The sequence below is a fragment of the Lissotriton helveticus genome, chromosome 2_2 (genome assembly GCF_964261635.1).
Source record: "Lissotriton helveticus chromosome 2_2, aLisHel1.1, whole genome shotgun sequence".
Classification (NCBI taxonomy): Eukaryota; Metazoa; Chordata; class Amphibia; order Caudata; family Salamandridae; genus Lissotriton; species Lissotriton helveticus.
The window spans coordinates 41,555,827-41,568,088 of NC_136060.1; the positions used below are offsets into that span (position 1 = coordinate 41,555,827).

General features: G+C 40.5%; 1 protein-coding gene across 2 annotated transcripts in view; it reads left to right on the forward strand.

Moving 5' to 3' along the window:
• CYP4V2 (cytochrome P450 family 4 subfamily V member 2) overlaps window positions 1-5,875 on the forward strand; it is a 278,398-nt gene extending 272,523 nt beyond the window's left edge. The window contains exon 11 of one of the 2 annotated variants that reach the window (XM_078678088.1): window positions 5,223-5,875. In XM_078678088.1, coding sequence (XP_078534214.1) covers window positions 5,223-5,395 — 173 coding nt within the window. In that variant the 3' untranslated portion in view covers window positions 5,396-5,875. The remainder of the gene's footprint in view (window positions 1-5,222) is intronic. The other variant, XM_078678087.1, reaches the window with a different exon arrangement.
• The last annotated feature ends 6,387 nt before the right edge of the window (window positions 5,876-12,262 follow it).

The window sequence follows — 12,262 nt, forward strand, 5'->3', positions numbered from 1 at the left end:
AGGCAGCCACACCAACCACAAGAATACACTAGGAAGGCACTTCCATGGTCATGTGAGGTAGAAATTTTCAGTAGTGGGAAGTCTTCCTCCAAATAACATGAGGACGTGAGTTACTTTTGGAGGTGTCTCTGGAGGAGGAGAACTTTGAGGTCCCTTTTGAAGGCCTGGGAGGAGGCGGTGGTCCGGAGCTGAGGCGGAAAAGAGTTCCAGATTCTCACTGCATTGCCTGAAAAGGATTGGGCCATTGTTCTCTCCTTCTTGAACGTGGGAGGTTCAAGCAGTAGATTTTCCGCATTGCGTGTAGGTCTAGAGCCTCCAGAGAGTTTCAGTTTATTCGCCAGGTAGCGAGGAGAGGAGGAGTGCAAGGCTTTGTGGGTGATACAAGCGGTCTTGTAGATAGCTCTAGCCTCGAAGGGAAGCCAGCGGAGGGTAGATAACAACGGTGTGATGTGATCGCTTCTTTTGGCCCCATAAATGAAACGAGCTGCTGAATGGAAAACAGACTTAAGTGGGGACAGGTGAGATTTGGGGAGGCCAGTAAGAAGAGAATTGCAGTAGTCTAGTCTGGAGAGGACCAGTGATTGCACCAGGGTTATAAGGTCCAGCTCCGGGAAGAAGCGTCGTATTCCCCAAAGAAGGCGCAGTTGGTAAGGCGCAGATTTTGCAGTAGAATTGATGTGGGGAGTTAGAATGAGTTTTTTGTCGAGAATGACACCAAGGGATTTTGCGCTGTCGACAATGATGGGTTTATTGTTTAGTAGATTCATCTCATCCATCCATGATTGAACCGGGGGAGGAGAGAGTGAGGAGGAGAAGAGGAGGAATTCAGTTTTGGAGGGATTCAGAATCAATTGATGAGTTGACATCCAGTTTTGGATGGAGTCGAGAGTGGAGCTTAGGGTGGAGAGATCATGAGTGGAGGTAACCTTGAGGTAGAGTTGGGTGTCGTCTGCATAGAGATGATAGTGAATCCCGGATTTGCTTAGGAGGTTTCCCAGTGGTTCAAAGTAGAGATTGAACAATGTGGGTGCAAGTATAGAGCCTTGGGGAACACCTTGACCCACCGCCACAGGAGAAGAGAGACTATTCGCTATTTTGATCATTTGAGATCTGTCAGAGAGGAAGGATGCAAACCATTTAAGCACAGTGCCCTCCATGCCCATTCTCTGTTGAAGGATATTGAGGAGGGTGTTGTGATTGACGGTGTCAAAGGCTGCAGAAAGGTCAAGGAGAATTAGCAGACAGGACCCCCCTGAGTCGAGTATCCTCAGCGCATCATCAACAACTTGCAGTAGGGCTGTTTCAGTGCTGCAGTTTTGGATGAAGCCGGACTGACAATTGTCAAGAAGATCATTGTCCTTGATATGACGAGAGAGTTGTTTTGCTACACATCTTTCTGTGATCTTCGCAAGAAAGGGAAGGTTAGTAATGGGGCGGAAGTTGTTGAGGTCCTTCGCATCAGCAGTGGGCTTTTTAAGCAGAGGGGTGACTTGCCCAGTTTTGAAGGCGACTGGAAGGGAGCCTTGCCATAGTGAGAGGTTGATCTGAGTGGTCCAATAGGAAAGGGAATGGGTATAGAAGTCAACGGCAATGGCACTGGGGTTAGGGTCAAGAGAATGGTTGGAGGGCTTTGTTTCGCATATGCACTTGAGAAGGGCATCTTCAGATATGGGGTCAAAGCTCTGCCAAATGGCTAAGGATTTGCACTCCTCTGGAGGTGTAGGATGAGCGACCTGATCCACAAGTGATTTCACTTTTTCATCGAAGAAAGCAGCGAAGTCCGCTGCTCTCTTAGTAGAATCCTCCACCTCGGAGGATGTGGGAGAGCAGCTCGGAATCTTGATGAGATCGAATAGTTTTTTGGGTCTGTTTTTGGCGGAGTCAAGGAGGGCTTTGAAATGCGCCGCTTTCTCAACCATGATCCTGTCTGGACCAGCCTCACCCACTAGCAGTGCTTTCGCCGTTCCCTGAGGGTCTCCTGCCGTCCTCCTGCACTCTTCTCTGACCGCAGCCTCAGGTTTGTGCAAGGTCCCTTACTGTGCCAATGCCAGTCGTGTGGTAAGCGGGCACTATGCGGTATGGGCAGAGTTCCCAGAGAGCGTGCCATCCTTTATACTATACTTCTGTCCTTATTTACCTTACTTTTTCTATTTTGCCTTTCTTCCATTTTGTTTTTGCCTTCTTTCCCTCCCTCCCTTCTGAGGCTGGCAGCCAAAGCCAGACCAATTGTTTTTTTTTTTTAGATCTGTTGTACAAGCACTTTTGATTTTGCTAAAAGAATGTACAAAATAGTTACTTACAGAAGTGTTCAGCCAGACCTCATCCATTAGTCTATGATTTTGTCATTTACATTTTTCTTCCACCCACTCCAGCATGCATCAAGGGGCAAGATGTCATCCCACTTCAGCCATTAACGGACTACAGTATGAGTTATGACATGCTTCCCTTTCACAAGAAGCACATCCATCCACAAAGTAGTTCCCTTCACTGCCAGGAAACATTATGGCAATAAACATTTTTGGTTTTTGCTAAAGTTTTTTTTGTAGGTGTGACTGTGGCTGGCACCTATACGTTTTGCCTAATATTGTTATTAAAGTGACTTGCTAAGGATGGTGCAAGAATGCTATGTGTAAAGGCAAAATATAATTTTGCGCTCCATCCACTAATAAGACAGCGTTTTTTCGGCCCTTTTCTTGTTTCTAATGCCACTTATTTGTGGCGCCTTAATGCTCCAACCATACCATACCTTACTTTATGGAGGTGCAGGTCTTTTACGAGACCTTTCGTTTCATTTGGTTAAACTGTTGTGGTGTGAGCCATAATGTACTACATGTTGACAGAAATACCACTAGTTCCATTGATTTACCCATACTTTGGGGTATCTCTTTGTCTGTGCTAGAAATTAATTTATTTTATGCCACCATAGACTGAAAAGAGTGTAAGCTTATTGTGATTGATTTCTTATAGGGGGTATGCATTGAGATATGTTCTCATTTACTCCTCCATGGAGCTCTCAATGACCAAGCTGCTTCTCTACTTGGGTATTTCAGTCTCTTGTTTCTTTTGACAGGCATCCTTGTAACACACAGCAATGATTTGAGTTGCAATCCTTTTTTAAAACTGCTTAAATGGAAGATAAACTCTATAATTTTGACACTGGCAGGTAGCTTACCAGACCACCCGTTGACAACGGCCTTTGCCTCCACCCCCATGGACCACCTACTGTGTTGGGATATATCACCTGCCAGGATGGTAGAGGCAATTTTGGCAAGAATGAGATTTCCACAGTAACTTTTCTTTAATTTCACATTTACACTTGAACATTTTAGTCAGTTATTAAAGGCATTCAAAATAAAAATACCACTGGCTCAGATTGTATTGGGTATCTTCAAAACTATGCAGAATTTCCTCTTTGACACTATAAGGTGGATTTTGCATTCATTTAAAAGGAAAGGTAGTATATACACAGCTGTGAATCAAGCTAGAATTTCTGTGTCTGGGGAACTGAATGAGGGCTTCATAATATGGCTATCTTTTCATTTCAGCTCTTGCTGCAAGGCCGTATACAGCTGTAGTCTTTTTTTCTTTACCAAAGTGCTTAATTTGGAGAAATAATAGTGATTGTGCAAGTCTTTCTCATTTCTAAAACTATCTGCAACAGTCATTTTCAAAGCATGTTATTATGTCAAAGGGGATGTCACAATTACCGTGCAGGTCCATTACCGTTTTCCCTATGTTAGCATGATCACTTTGCAGACTGTCCTCTGCTTTGCACACAGTATTCTACAGATATATTTTTCTTTGTATCACAATGTACTTTCAAACAAATCATGCTGCTACTTTTGCGCTCTGTTCTTTCTTGGGATTTAGTCTGCACATGTAGACAAGGTCGAACACCAATGCCCCTTGTTATTCTGTTCTGGTCAGGCCCTAGCATCTAGACTAAACAAACAAATGCAGCTGTTATTTGAGAATGCGTACTTCTTGTCATATAGGTATGCACAGATAGGTAACACACACTTGGAGAGGGACATTTCTAGGAAAAAGATCGTTTTAGCACCCAAGATGTAGAACTTTCATCCGTGTATACTGAGGAACGGGGTCTGCTGCTAACACCTAGAGAACTTCTGATATATACTCATTTTACTTCTGCAGAAGAGAAGGGAGGTTAGGGTACACTGTTGCCTATAAAGACAGCTACATTTCTGATTTACGGACTACTTGTTATGCTAACCGTATTTGTGTTAGGCATTTTCTTACTTGTTGTGGCACGTATACTGCATACTAGCACTATAGTTAAAATAAACATTTTAAATGTTTCTCATGTATCTGTCAGAACTTATTGTGGACTAGCATGAGAGGGAAAGGGTGTGTCCTGCAACTGCAATTCCTGAGAGGTTTGGGAGTGTTGTGTTCTGGGGTTTCTAATCACATGTTCCTCTGTGAGTAAGTAGGAGGGCAGGTGAGACTCAATAGGTAGTCAGTCCCGGGCTCATGGTTACTTCGGTGGTAGGATGACTCAGTCCCTGCCTACTAAGGTCCCACAAACCCAAGCATAGTTCTGTGACTTTGCAGAATCCCTGCAACAGCGACATTAATATAAAATGGTATCTAATAAAAGGGTTAATCTCCAAACCCTACCTCTTTTTACCTTTTCGCTACTTTTATTTTATAAACAGAACGACTTTGCTTCTAGAGTTACAGGAGTTTGTTTTTCTTCCTTAAATGATTTTTGGAAATGTAGCTACGATTAAGATAAATGTAGACAACCTCCCGCCCCCTTAATGTGACATCATAGACTTTTCCACTAGTCAGACTATTAATCTGACTCTTGGTAGTTTGCAGTAATATCTAGATATACAGTAGAGCCTGAAAAGCAGCTTTAATTTCTGATATTTTGTAACACCATTTGTCGAAATGAGCTGTAATATGTTTTTTCTGATGTTTGGATTTACAAGATTTATAAAAGCAATCAAATGCAAAATGTTTCGCAGCAACAAACCCTCTAAATATGAAATGCATGGAAGTTCTCTAAAACTGATTTGCTCTGAAAACCTCCTCCCCGGAATATTTGTCAGAGATCAACTGCATTTAATGTAATCTGCTGTAGCAAATGTGTTTCTGGGTCCAAAACCTTCAACAAACACTGCCACATTGCCTTTTCTTGTAAATCTTTTCGTAATTGTTTTACTAAAAAAATCTTAATTTTATTTTATTTCCAGGACAGCGTTTTGCCCTTATGGAAGAAAAAGTAGTGTTATCCTCGATCCTACGACAGTTTTGGGTGCAAACAAGCCAGAAGCCAGAGGAACTGTGCCTGCAAGGAGAACTCATTCTTCGCCCTAAAGAGGGCATTTGGATCCAACTGAAAAAGAGAGCAGACTTTATATCATAGCAAATGAAGGAATTTCATGGAGTAGCATTTCTGTATCCTCAGTTAGTTTATCCTGCGCACAATCATATCTAGCTTAATGATAACATCTCAGTAGTTCATAACAAAGCGCGTTTTACCCAGCATGGTATTTTCCACTAAAATAATAGATGTTTCTTGTTAACCAACTCAGTGGTATGCATTTTATCGGCCTTGAAAATGTGACAGGACCCACCAAGGATTTTAATCCATGGTCTTGAATGTAAAACAGATCCCTGCAGTAGTGTATGCATTAGTTCACTGCTCCACCAGTGCTGGCTTTCTCACATCTCTCACAGGCAACGCTTTCCTGGCTTGAGTGTTGGAACTGAGCTGCAATTTTGACAATTTGAAAATTGTTTTTGGGATGCAGGTGTTGTAGCTTCAATCTTTTGCCGCCTTCCCTACCTTCACTCTTAACTAGCTCATACTTGTTGCAGGCTGGTTGATTGAATCTTACAATCATGTTTCTTATTCAGTCAGCACAATTGCAACTAACTGTTCAGATATAGCTATCTTGTTCATGACGTTTTTTTAGTCAGTGGCATTAACATTTAACTCTCAGGTAAGGTGGGTGCATCCACTCTATAGAGCAGGTAGTAATAAAGTTTTGGGGTGTAGGGATCACAGAAATTATTTTTTACCGCAAATGCCTTATGTTTTGCTCAGTGTTGCATAGCCAGGCTGTTCGCATATTTTCTGAGCACCAGCTTCCCCAAGCCTGTCAATTGTGTCCCTAACAAAAGAGTCACTTCATCATGGATATTGTTGCATTACCTTGCATGTTTTCTCATAAAAAGACAATAAAGAAGCCCACATTTAGGACATAAAATATGGGCATATAGAGTGCCAGTAATGCCACTTAACAGGGCCTTTTACAAATATAATTTTGTGTTTAATCATCTTTATTTAGAATAATGGCTTGTACAAGTCAAGAGAAATCCAATAAAATATGATTTAACTCCTTAACTGCTGCGGCGATTCCGCCGCGGTGCGGGAGTCTTAATGAGTGGGCGGGGCCGCGTCGGCCAACGGAAATGCACGGGACTAGCCAGGTAGTGCTTGCGATGGCCGTTGACCGACACGCGCACGGAAAGGGTTAAGCCAACAAGAAGAGTAATCCTGGATATGACACTAAACCTACCTGATTATATTTTACGAATTTCATCAGAAAAGAGGGGAAGAGGCAGAAGGCAGGGAAAGGTAAGAAGGAAGTAAAAAGTAAGTAAAGACCGATAACCAATTAAAGATTAATAAGGAGAAAGGTTTTGAATGAGAGAACATTGGGAAAAAAATTACTAATGTGAAAAGTAAACAGAGTTTAGAGTAAGCAGTCCGAAGAGGAGGTCACAGAGGTATAACATTTTCGGAAAGGATAGCATTATTATTTTGCACAGCTATTCTGTCTAAAAAATGTCATAATGATAACCAATACCATTGTCTATTTAATGATGGCTTACAAAAGGAGGCAAAACCAAGATCTAACCGATGATAGTGACAGACATTATACCACCATGCTTTAAATGCACTATTAGAGGAACATTTCCAAAAGTTCGTAACTTGCTGAAAAACTAAGGCTATTCTAAGATCAAACAATTCTTTTTGTATACATTTATCTCTGTAAATTCATATAAGCTACCTATAAATAGCAATATCTGATACATAGTACATTGTGCAATTGAGATGTTTGTGAGCTGCAACCAGACTATCTCCCAAAATGATGTAGTTGGAGTGCAAAGAAAAAGAAGGTGCATAAGGACCCCGTTCAGGTGATCTTAAGACCAACAGGCATTAATATTTGAGTTGGAGAATTTGGCAATAGAAGGTGAAGTATGATATAATCTGTGGTAGAAAAAGAACAAAGATTTGGAAGCTGAGGCTGATCTATAAATGTTAAATACTCTGGACCACATTTTATTCCAAAAAGTGACTGGCCAAGCATATCCCAACTCTGCTTTCCATTGGAGTTCTATTTTAGGTTTCTCTCTAAATAAATCAGGGAAAGTAAAACATTTGTTAATAAGAGAAGCTTTAGGAGTAGAAGCTAGCAGTCTAATTTTCGGTGAGGGTGTTAGAGAAAGAGTAGGATTGGAGGGTAGTAAATAGAGAATTTCCAACATGATATCCAAAAGAAAAGTGAATTCATGCCAAAATAAGCAAGTTCCCTTAAAAGCTGCTTGAAATTGTGGAAAGGAGCAAGGATTAGAACCAAAAAATAAATGGAGGACCCATATTATACCTTTTTGTCTCCAAGAGTTCCAATATAGAGACCAATTTTTTATAGTAACAAAATGGTTGTATCATAAGGGAGACTCGCAAGAAATTAACTAGGTTTGATCATAAGGTTTCAGTATGTTATAAGTGTGTTAAATAAAAGCTAAGAAGCAGTAACATTCATAGAGAAAAAATAAAGAACTTCTCTAGGAGAGAATGGTGCAAACACGGCTTGCTCAACCGCAAACTACAGAGGAGTAAATGAGGAGGGCAATGCAAGGAGCTATACCGAGGCCTGTCTCAAACAAAAATCTCTATGATAGGGCCGAAAATCTGGAAAATTTGCACCACCCTCTATCTTAGCTTTTTTAGGATGTGAAAGAGAAAGTCTGGATTTCTATAAGAAAGGAAGAAAGTAGAGTATCTATTCTTTTTTAAAAATGTACGAGGGATGACGACTGGGACAAGATGTACAATAGAATAGATGTAATCATCATTCTAATGGAGTCGAGAATGAGATGGTCCCACCAGGAAAGGAATAAAAGGTTCCAGGAAGAGATTAATTTAGCAATTCTATTTATTCCTCCTTCCATATTTATAGTGACCGATTCTTTAATAGAATTTGTGAGCCAAATACCTAAATATTTAATTTTAGAAGGATTCCAATGAAAACCAGTAGAATCCAAAAAGTGTTTAAGGCACTCCTAAAGGAGGACTAATTCAGGATTATAGGTAGCCAAATGAGATGGAATTATCTGCCTTTTTATTGGATTAACAAATCCTTTCACATTCTATGAAACAACTCTGAATAAAAAAAACAATCAATATATATATATATATATATAGATATATAAGGGCGATCAGTCAAATGTAACAATAGTAGAGATATAAAATATAAGGAATGAGAATAGGTGAGAAAAAGAAAGAAATGAAGATAGGACAAGGAAGAGAAAGAAATAATTAAAATGTAGAACCATTGAAGACAGAACATGTAAAAAAAACTGATGACTGAAAACACTCCTTGTAAAAAACAAAAGAATAAATGAGGTGGTGATGCTCATATGAAGATGGCACGACCAACCAGGGGGCAAGTCGCCACATCGGGATGTTATATAGGAAAATGGGAACAAAAAATTTAACAGTTCTTGATCACCTGCAAAAAAGATCAAGAAGAAAGAGAGTGAAAAAAAGAAGAGCAACAAGCAAATAACTGATAAACTGTGGAAAAAATATATTTAGTTAAAGCTGCAATAAAACAAGAATGAAGATCTCAGCGTGAGGAAGGATCCGCCATGTCCATAGAGTCAGTTGTATGGGCAAGACTAAAATGTCTGAGCTTTGCTGATTCATCATAAGAAGTGGTCTCATTCTGGAATGTAACTTTGAAGTTACATGGGTGCAGCAAGCCATAAAGAGCTCCCATGGTACGTAACGCCGGGCGAAGACTAAGCAGCTCTTTTCTCCTGTTGGCAGTAACTGAAGGGACATCTTGTGAGATAAATATCTTTGCACCTGACCACATAAGCTGTTTCTTAGATTTGGTTGCGTTTAACCCTTACAAGAGATCCGTGAACTCCAGAACAAAAAAAGAATCACACCACAAGATTTAACAGGAGCTGAGGAAGAGGGTAAGTGAGGACCCAGTCTGTGTGCATGGTGGATGTTTAAGGATGTGGAAGAAGACAATTAAAGGAGCTTAGGCAAAAAATAGTTAAAGAAGGACACAGGATTCTCTCCTTCAATGCCTTCTGGGAAGCCATAAATACACAGGTTGTTAAGTCTATTTCTGTTTTTGCGGTCTTCCGAATGCTTTTTAGCAAGAGGATGTCTTTTTCCAACAGGGCAATTTTAGTGGTTTCATCATGAAGATCACTGACCCTCTGCTCCACTGAAGATATCATGGACTCCATAGATGACCACTTATCATCAAGAGTTTCAATCCTTTAGTTTGTTTCTTCAAAAAATGGTCTTAAGGCTCTAATTTCCTCTAGCATGGTTTCTAAAGATACAGGATTAAAGAATGTATCTGGAGAAGGGGGGTCATGGTTTAGTCATTCATTCGCTGTAGAGATGTAATGTAACTTCAAAGGAATGGTAGTGGTATCATAGTGGTGGTTATAGAGTGAGAATTACCAGATTGCGCAATGTCAAAAGAGGAACTTGGATCCTCCATTAAAGGTTCTCCAGAAGACCAACCTGAGTCTGATATTTTAATAGAGTGACTCTTACTGGACCAAGGAAACCTTTTTAATTCTGCCCAAAAAAGAAAATTTTGTAGCGTATGTAGAGTAATACAGGTCAGTAAGGTTACTGGTGTAGAAATGAGTGAGGCCACAGAGATTAGATACAGTAAATGCAGACCTTGCTACTCAAGTAAGCAACTTAGTAAAATGTGAATAAAATTCATTGGCTAATTGCATACATTGGACTCAAGCACCAAAAAGATTTGCGAAGAATATGCAAAATAGAATAAGATGCTCAATGCAGTAATTTCTAAAATGATTGCAGGAATACTGCACGACGTGCCCTCTGATAGAGTATGGCGGAAGGAGTTAATTACCAGCTTTTGTAGATAATCATCAGCTTCTGGAAAGCATGTTACATTGAAAACTTTAAGTGAGGCTAGATAAGTCACAAAAATGCATGACACTCTATTGATTTTGTGAGAAGAAATTAAGCATGCAAGTGGTGTCCAAAGTCAAATTAGGCCATTAATGGCAGTGACAAAAGAAAAGCCTCCACAGAATTATGAGGTACACGATGCAGGACTGACTGAAGAAAAGTAGAAACAGGTGCATTTGCTTCACTCAGAACGGAGATAAACAAAATGGCAACCGCGATGCTCTGAGCAGCGTCATCTGTTCATTCATGTGAAAGCGGGCTTATTAAAGGGCAGGCAAAATTCCAGCAATGAGGCCGATGTCTGTAAGATGAGGAGACCTCCATTTCCTACAGACACGTGAACCGGATAAAAAGTAATCGCCGCTCCCAGTGAGGAGCAGAGCCTCACATCTTGGTGACCATCTTGTGCGGAGCCTAAACCTCACTCCTATAAAGATAATTTTGGTTTAAATTTAAGTGTGCTACTAAAAATACCATTGTTATGCCATCCATGAATTTATAGAAGGATTACTGGCCACAAGGGCAAAGCAATCAACATAGTAAATCCCATTCAAGACATAGCAAGTCGGTGTGGTTTGCCTTAGAGGTTTGGGAATGCCTACAAACAAGTACATTTGTGGGCACTTCCCCCACCATGGAAAGGGTAATATAGCACCCCATATTTTGTAAAGGTGTAGTGGAAGATATTTCTCCACGAAGAAAAATAAATACATATTTTACAGAGGATCCTCTCTTTCCTATCCCTCTCCCTTGGAACATGTCACAGTATGCCTGAAAAAGTGCATCGGGCTAGATTTTCAGGTATACTACTGGCAATGCATGTCAATGGGGGAAAAAAAGAAAAGCATATTCAGGCAGAAATGTAAATCCTCACCCATTCTTCCTTTCTTTCTCATTGTGTAAAGAGCAAAAAAAGTTGAGTTGAGCCTGCGGTTGCTCACTTCACATTCCATGCATTGCACTGAGTACTCTAAGTGGCCCAACATCAAGAAATTCCCAATTGTCACTCAGGGGTATTGTTTCCTTTACTGTGATCTCTCCAATATCATAGAAGCTTACTTTGTGCCCTATTTCTATCTTTGAATACACTTACTGAGTCATTTCGAGTTTGGTGGATGCAAGACATTCACCAGAAAATGTTGGATACCCAGTCCGTTAAACTTAGTTTTCCCTCTCCATTGAGATGTGGGTGAAGCCACACGACTATTTCTCATTGTTGGCCAGACTATCCACCCTATTCAAGGTGGTCCTTCTGATGAGAAAGCTGGGCAGTCATGAACAAGAAAAACAAAATGGCCCCATGCACTGCGAGAACTTTCAGTGCTCTAGGGTTGTTGATGTTTTTTGTTTTTTCACAACAAACTCTTGCTTTGGGAGCTTTTTGAGGAAAATCAAATAAAGTTTGCCCAGTGTGCAAACAAAACATCTTCCTTGTTCAGCAAAGTTCTTTGCCTTGAGTGCAATATCTACACTGGCAAATGTACCAACATCTTTAGAGTTCCCCGCCAAGCAGGAAAAGATTTCTAACTATGTTGGTTAATGCTAGACATGGGGAAAAGGAAGCAGGTGGACTATCAGGCCGGCTGTCCTCTGGTCAATCTTTAAGTGATCCCCCGTTATTACAGTGAGACTTTAGAGGGAACTTGCTGAATGGGAAACCTCAGTGGCTTTGACTGTGCCGCTTACTTTACGGGTGAGTACGGGAGGATAGGCATGCCGAAATTCCACACTGCATTTCCATAGTTGAATAATATTCTCTGAAAAGTAAAAAAACCTCTATTAATTTCAAACAACAGTCTCCCGTTTTGACTTTGGCATTTCAGTGGCTTTTATAATGCCTGGCTTGAAAGATGGTTGTAATTGGAGCCTTCTACTGACCTCCAAGGTGCCTTGGGAAAGATTACAGCAGCCTTCTAAAATTTTGGAGGTAGCACTTCCTCTACTGAACAGCAGAATTAAATGAAAAATTGAGTGTGAGAAAGACATGAGATATAATTATTGGAAAAGCGCATGCTC